We start from the raw sequence: 7,395 nt of genomic DNA, 5'->3' as shown, positions 1-7,395 counted from the left end.
GAAAGAAAAAGTAGCTGGTTAGGATATTAAAACTTTGCTTTTTGCAAGTTCAACGCTGCTGAAAAGGTTCCAAGAGTTTACTGAAAATGACTCCACCTACTAAACTTGAAGATAAGGTCACCTCTTTATTCAGCATGAAGCAATTAAGCGATAAGCAATCCATAAACACCCTTATTTTGAATGATCAAATCTAGCTTTATGTAATGTTTAAAGCCACAGAAGTAGTTTATGAATTTACAAAATGGGATAAGTTGATTTCAACTCTGTACTTCCACTAACTTACTAGACAAGAAGAGGTCAGAGTTCAAGTACCTATCTAAAAAGGAATGAAACCCAAAGGTAATAAACTGTAATATGAAGGGATGAACCATCAAGTAGACCTTCCATCCCTACATGCCATACCTAGTTATTCCATGAGGATTACCTTGGGCTAGATTGATGGCTTGAGTTCTCATCTTAGCTTCACTCCAGATCAAAGGTGCTGCCATAGAGTCCATGCCCAGCATCCTCCTTTTACCCCCAGCTGGAGATCCTTCTAAAGTCAATCCTCCTGAACCCTCATGTGAGGTTAAACAACTTTCAGTTGAACAATCGGCCCTTTGGGGTGGGAAACTGGGTGGTATTTCTTCTTCTGGGACATTCAATCCAGCAACCTCAGCAGATGGCAAGGAGTAAAAACCAAGAGGATCAATCAAGGGACCTCTTGGTGCTTTACTTCCATTTCCTTGAAACTTTTGGTTGTCTGTGTCTATAACTGTAGCACCAATAAATTGATCAGCCAGCATCTTGCAAGCTCTTTCAAGCATGGCCATGTATCTCCGCTCCGCATCCTGGCGAATCTGCAAGTGCTTCTCTGCCTATAGTGTGATATTTTTTGAAAATTAGTAAGCATTATCTGCTGATCATTTTCAAAAGAATTTCTTAATAACGTCACTAAACTAAAGTATCAAAGCAGCAATTTGCCTCCGATTCACTCGATATGCAAATGTATTCTACCTCTAAATTACCAAACAATGTGGTAAAACATTCATTAAGCCATACTGGATACAAAACCTGCATTAGGAAAATAAAATTTACCTCCACTTGCAAATGCAGTTTACTTTGCACTTCCATCTGTGCTCTTAACGCCTCCTTGATTTCATAACCCCTAGGCATAAAATTAATTGCTCCCTCAATTTGGTAATTCAAAACAGAAAAAGAAAGTCATTTTATGAATTAATGAAAATTCTTACTCGTTTGTATCAGAAGTTGGCAATTTTGGAGAAGAGTTATCAGTACTAGGGCTTTCTAAAAGATATGAACCTGATATTCCTTCGATAAATTTTCAACAAGTCAGTTGAAGCCAAGACTATAGCAAAAAGGTTTATGTACAATTCCGATTTAGGAAGTACAGCCAAACTTTCTTCCAATTTAGGAACAATTATCCAAAGTAAATAAAGAATGGTTAAGAGAGAGGAATGACAACCATACCATCTTTGCATCCCTCACCCATATCTTTCCCTGATTGCTTACCAAGTCTAAATTTCTGCAATGCAGTAATTAAGAAAAGGTTTAACTTTCATCACAAGGCCTAAATTAAGCAGAGTATTATTAAAAGAGTTAAAGAGACCTGCAGATGACTCTTTAAATGAAATAGAGTCAAACCCTTGACATTCATGGTCCGCATGATTGCTTTTGGTGTTGCTTCTGCATATAACATCCAGAACCTAGTCAGAAAATGATATTGATGATAATCTACGTGTGAAGATTTTAACTGTAACTAGCCAAGAAATGGAAAGTAGGCTTTAATAACTACTTTGCAAACAAGTCAAGCTAGTATCATCCACAAATCTCAACAGACATTGAAGGCAAGTTAAACTAAGACAACATACTTTCAACTTTGACAGCTTATGAATTCATGCAAAAGTATCATGCTTTGTTAGAATTCCCAAAAATGAAAAAAAGAAAAGAAAAGAAAAGAAAAAGAACTGCATGTGGTTTGGGTATGAGGATGCAGTAGATCAATCATAATATCACATAGCACACTTTCAAACCCTACATGGCATAACTGTACATAAGGATGCCAAAATTACATACGAGATGAACCCACTTCAACCGGCAAGTAATTATACAGGAAAGCCTGAATTTGACACAACAAAAATTCATGTGACTCCCAACATGACAAAATTTTGAATATAACATTACGACTAACACAAACCTGAAGTGTCACCCCTATCTGTACATTTGTCTTTAGAGTTAACAATTCAGTCAAACAATTTATTAAATTACAACCCAAATTAGAAATTTGTCAGAATCTTATAGCAGTAAATAGCACTGAATGATGTGCATATATATATATATATATATCAAACATTATAAAATCTCTCAACCTATCTTCTCGTTCACATCAGGAAATTATTCATAGGCATCATATATTCAGTCTTTCTTAAATGGTAATATAATTCAATTGGGAAGCAAGAAGAGAATTAATGTGTTGGCTTTTCTAGTTGTGTTCTAAACAGCAATCTGACTGAATGTTTATTTTTAATTTTCATCATCTGAGAATCACATCTGAGCCATCAAATGTGAATTGGGAACTGCACTGACATGTTTGGAAATTTTTAGCAAAATCATGTTTGCTCAGCATGATTTTCACCATGTTCTGGAAAACTGACCTCGCTCTTGGCAATTTTCAGAGCAATTTCCCTCAAAAAAATAAAATAAAATTTAAAAGTACTTAATGGTGGAACACGGCACATGGTGGCTAACCCCAAAAATGCTAGTGGCATAACACATCAAGGAGCCGATCACTACAATGAAGAAAGTGACTGCAATGAAATAACTTCAAAATTTTGTAAAAATCACTTAATTGATAATCACAGTAGTTTTAAAACTTTAAACAATGGGAAGGAGAAAAAAAAACGAAAGTAAACCACCAATTTGGTCCACAAAAGATTTTTGGCACATGAATTTGGTTGTCAAAAGATAAGTGGCATCAAATTGGTCCTCAGATGATAAATTTTTTTTTCATAGAGTGACATCAATTTGGTCCCACTAACTTTTGGACTATTTTGATGTCAAAAAATTCAGTTGAGGACCAAATTGAGGTTCCAAAAATCTTTTGGAGACAAAAAGGGGTTTATTTGAAGAAAATAAATAAATATAGTAACGAGATTAATGGAAGAGTAAAAAATGAAAAAACCATAGAAATTACAAGGAAAAAAAGAAGATCCAGATTAACTAAATTATTATGAGAATAGAAATAAAAAACAACTTCAACAGTAACTATTACAAACATAAACTTGCAGTGATCATTAACAATAATATAGATAGAAGAGAAAAAGAACACAGACAGCTCCATGTGCTGCCAAAGAAATTTCCGATCCCTAAATTAGTTTGTAGGCGTCAATGTACACAAAGTTCCAAATTTATGCAGCCCAGTGGATGAAAGTGGGTTTTAGAGAGGTTCAAACAGGAAATTTGGCTCCTTAAAGAATAGCAGTTGCAATGGCCGCTATTATGATTTGCAGTGCTGACACAACAATGAAGCACTCCACTAAAAGCATTCTGGAGCAGCCAAGAGCCCCTCAGCTCTGCTCTGCCACTATAGCCATATACGGCCACTATGGCAGCAATTGACAACCCTGTAAAAATTCCGTATGCTTAATATTATATAGTCAATTAAACGAGAAACACCCAGTAATTTCCAAAAATCCCATTCAGCTTTTAAAGCATATCTGTTAATGCCACATTTAAAGAACTTTTCTTTAATGCGAAATTCAATAAGGTTGACAAGTTATTAACAGCCAAATGTTTTCTCTTTCACTCATTCATGAAGTGTAGCAAATACATGACAGTTTAACTTAGCTAAGTAGTTCATCTTTTAAAAGAAAATTGTTTTGGTCTTACAAAAAGCTTCCATCATGTAAGTGCAAGGGAAACGGATAATGCTAACCCCAAGACCAAAGGAAAAAATATATTGTAGGTTTTCATTTTAACCCATTCAAAAGGCTACAAAGTTAAACTGCGGCAGCTTAATAGCTTGAACAAATTAAGGTAATAAACACAAGTACAAGATCTAGACACTGAAACAGCTTCAAAGCTACGTCTGATACCCTGCACATTCATCAATATGCCAACTTCATAGGACTAATAGTGTAAAGGGTAATTGTAGAATGGAAAAATTCCAGAGGGAAGAGATAAAGAAGATGGAAGAGAGAGGAGAGAATGCTTATAAGAAAGTAATTACTTAGTTGTTCCAAGCAGCCATTGTGGCTTTTATAGCAGCAGATTACAAGGATTTGAAATACTAAAAAGGAAATTAAACTAATCTGGACTAATTGATACCAATCCATTGATACCAATAATTTATTAATGGAATCTAACAAATGCTAATTGATACTAATTGGGATTAATTGATACCAATTCAATCTTTTATTGATGGAAGATAGCAATTGCTAACTGATATCAATGAAGATGTGCTTAGAATCTTCCCCAGCCACATTTTAGGAATGTTTTGGTGCAGGAGTAGACATGAAACCCTTGGTGAGAAACATCCTTCCCTCCCATTGAGATGCGATGACCTCATGTTGAGTAATATCCATGCTTGTTCATATTCCCAACTAGAGTCATCAGGAGCAAGGTCCTTCCACTGAATCAACACCTACAAGACTTGTTGAGTATCTCACATGATAGCACGTTGGGCGAGATATAAAGAGGTCGGACAGCTTTTACATTGATAACCATGGACAAACTTCTCGTCTCAGTTGAAGCATGGTCTATTGCCACATTGCAGTTGCATCTCTTCTTCCGTCAAAAGTTAGATTGGAAGCCAGGCCGTGTGACAAGGGATTGGGAGGCAGCAAGGGATGCCAGGCTTTGTGATGCCGAGGGCCGAGGTTGAGTTTGCTGAGGTGCGGCTCACTTTGTTGAGACTTATACACATCTGTCAACGCAAATGCATCATTCACAAGCCGATGAGCTTGGACCACCATGCACAGTCGGAGTTGTTGCAAGCTAGAGATAAACAAGTTGGGTAAATGTACTTTGGGTCCACGGACCTGACTAGAAAGGTTCTCAAAGGCGGTTTGGTAATTGAGGACGAAACTAATCTGAGACAAAGTAATGAGGAGGGTGGTGGTATCCTCATACCATGAGGGACCAAAGTGGCGACAGATGCAATTGGCCGCAGGTGCATCAAGATGCATCGTGACGATTCAAAAGTAAGCAAGAGGTTATCAACCGCTAGACGTTATCACCTGTTTCTTTTAGGCAAGCAACTTCCCCCCTTTGTATCACTGAAAAATTCAACAAAGAATCTAAAAGTGCTGGCAGCTCTACCACTGCCGTGCTCCCTCATGACGAATTTCAACTCAACCGTCCTTCAAATGTTTTTACATGTTTTTTGGGTTGCAAATAATTGCATAAACCTCCCAAGTCAATGTTGATAAGATTCAGCACATCAACAAATGAGGGGCATGAGGTTCAACCATAGATTCTCTAAAACTACAAAACCATAGAATAGACTTTATATTTTGTGATCAAACTTAGAACCCACTGATTGATAAGCTCATTTAAACAAAATGGTCTAAGGTTAAAGTTCTCATTCAGAAATCAGACAAACAAATATCCGATCGCTACACCTACATTCTTACAATAAATTATACTTAATAGCGCATCTATACTAAGGAAGACCAATTGCGTTTGAAAAACAAAATAATTTCATAGATGAAGATTATTACAAACAAGATAAGATTAAAAACGCACACCACAACACATAAGCAATGGAGTCAAAAAGAAATAAAAAAAAAGCCCCTGCTTTTTTTCTTGCTCCCCAAAGGCAAAGCAAGATCATTTCAAACAAAAAGAGAAATAGTCCGCCAATTTTGTTCCAAGAGAAACAAAAAGAGAAAAACAAAAGAAGGAAATTGCAAATATGCTATGAAAAGTAAATTCAACAGAATGAAGGAAAAAAAAAAAAGGTTCAACTTTGACAAAGATAAAGGAAGGAAAGACTTACTACTGGCACCCCCAAGTTGGGTGACTGCATCAACAAATCGTTCATGGAGGTCCTGAGTCCACCGAAGGCGAGGTTTGGGATCAGCCGTCAAAACGAGACATGGGTCACCCTTATGATTGTGAGAGAGGTTAGGGGCACAACCACTCTGCATATCTTCCTGTCCCACAATCCCTTCATGGGGGTGTATCAGTCTAGGATACATCCTTCTTCTTCTTCTTCTTCAATGGCCTAAACCCAACAAACCCAGAAAAGAAAGAAAGAAACTTTTTTCAATCAAAGCAAAGGAAGAGCAGATCCAAGTTGAAGACCCATTTGGGTGAGAATGAGAAAGAAGCAAGCTTTGGGGAGAAACAAAGTGAAAAAAAAGGTGATGAAACTGCAATAACCGTAGCAGTGGAACTGACTCTGAAGCTGGCACGCCTTTTGGGATCTTGTCCCTTTCTACTCTTTTCCGTGAACAATGAAGAAAAAAAGAGGAAGAAAAGAAAATGACACAATTTTTAAGGGTTATTGTCTGTTTGTGTGTCTGACTCCATCCATGTCTATTCTATTATTGCTGTCTCTCACTCTATTCTTCTGTCCATCTCACTCCGTCCTTTTTTTTGGATGTGGTTGCGTGACCAAATAAAAATAAAAATGCAAGGATCATAAAACACTCAGCATTGCAACTTTGGTTAATATCTGTTTCTTTGTAATCAAGGTTTAGTTTGCAGTTTTGATTATTTTGGGGGAAAAATATATAAAATGATGTGTTTTTGGATGGTCAACTTCCTTTCATGATGAATGTTGTTGTTAGGGGATGTTTCATCTAATGTATAAGGTCTGATAGTATAAACTTATACCACTAGCGGACCCGATTCATAATTAGTCCAAATATTTAGTGGAAGGAATTTGGGAGCCGTGCTTCCGAAAAAAAAATTTAAACAAAGCTTTAAATACATTAAAAAATAAAAGAATTTAAAAAAAATTATATCCGTTATGTTACATGAATCAAATTTTTTGTCATGTTAAGAAAAAGACAAGACTAATTCATTGAATAATGTGTCATCTCACTTTCTTTAATATTATATAACTTCACAAAAAGTTTCATTCATATAATATGAGAGATATAATTCTCAAAAAACAAAAGAAAAAAAAACTTGAACTTAATATACAAAAATAGTAATCAACTTAATGATATAAAACCACTAAAACATAAGCAGTAAATAAGATATGTTTCTTTTTTAATATCTGTGTTTTATTCTTGATAATACAGCCACTAAAATTGCTCCTCGAATGACACTCATAATTAATTAAAAAATATATCTCTTCTTTACTAAAAAAAATGTATGACCAAATTTATATGTGCACTTGGCACACGTAGAAAACCAAATAAATCCGCCACTAGCTTATACTAT

The 7,395-nt window shown here is 35.8% G+C and overlaps 1 protein-coding gene across 2 annotated transcripts; it reads right to left on the bottom strand.

Annotated features, from left to right (window-relative positions):
- Positions 1 to 217: 217 nt before the first annotated feature.
- On the bottom strand, positions 218 to 6,463 carry LOC133290266 (protein PHR1-LIKE 2-like). 2 transcript variants are annotated; one of them, XM_061488332.1, is made up of 6 exons: positions 5,999 to 6,463; positions 1,610 to 1,686; positions 1,471 to 1,525; positions 1,233 to 1,311; positions 1,078 to 1,147; positions 218 to 857 (listed from the first exon to the last, which is right to left on the bottom strand). In XM_061488332.1, exons 1-6 carry the CDS (start codon positions 6,198 to 6,200, stop codon positions 390 to 392), a joined length of 951 nt encoding a protein of 316 aa, XP_061344316.1. In that variant the 5' UTR covers positions 6,201 to 6,463; the 3' UTR covers positions 218 to 389. The 2 variants fall into 2 exon arrangements, with proteins under 2 accessions (XP_061344316.1, XP_061344317.1); XM_061488333.1 differs by having other exon boundaries at positions 1,233 to 1,302; positions 5,999 to 6,462.
- Between the last annotated feature and the right edge of the window lie 932 nt (positions 6,464 to 7,395).

The sequence above is a fragment of the Gastrolobium bilobum genome, unplaced genomic scaffold (assembly GCF_033153095.1).
Source record: "Gastrolobium bilobum isolate Gb01-03AN ecotype WA unplaced genomic scaffold, APGP_CSIRO_Gbil_v1 utg1595, whole genome shotgun sequence".
Taxonomy (NCBI): Eukaryota; Viridiplantae; Streptophyta; class Magnoliopsida; order Fabales; family Fabaceae; genus Gastrolobium; species Gastrolobium bilobum.
This window is presented reverse-complemented; position numbering and strand designations above follow the sequence as displayed.

Coding starts and splice junctions, on each gene's coding strand:
- LOC133290266 (XM_061488332.1), bottom strand. CDS start 6,200: ATGTATCCTAGACTGATACACCCCCATGAAGGGATTGTGGGACAGGAA. Junction 1,526..1,609: donor ATTTAAAGAGTCATCTGCAG/GTCTCTTTAACT, acceptor ACTGCATTGCAG/AAATTTAGACTTGGTAAGCA. Junction 858..1,077: donor AACTGCATTTGCAAGTGGAG/GTAAATTTTATT, acceptor ATCACACTATAG/GCAGAGAAGCACTTGCAGAT.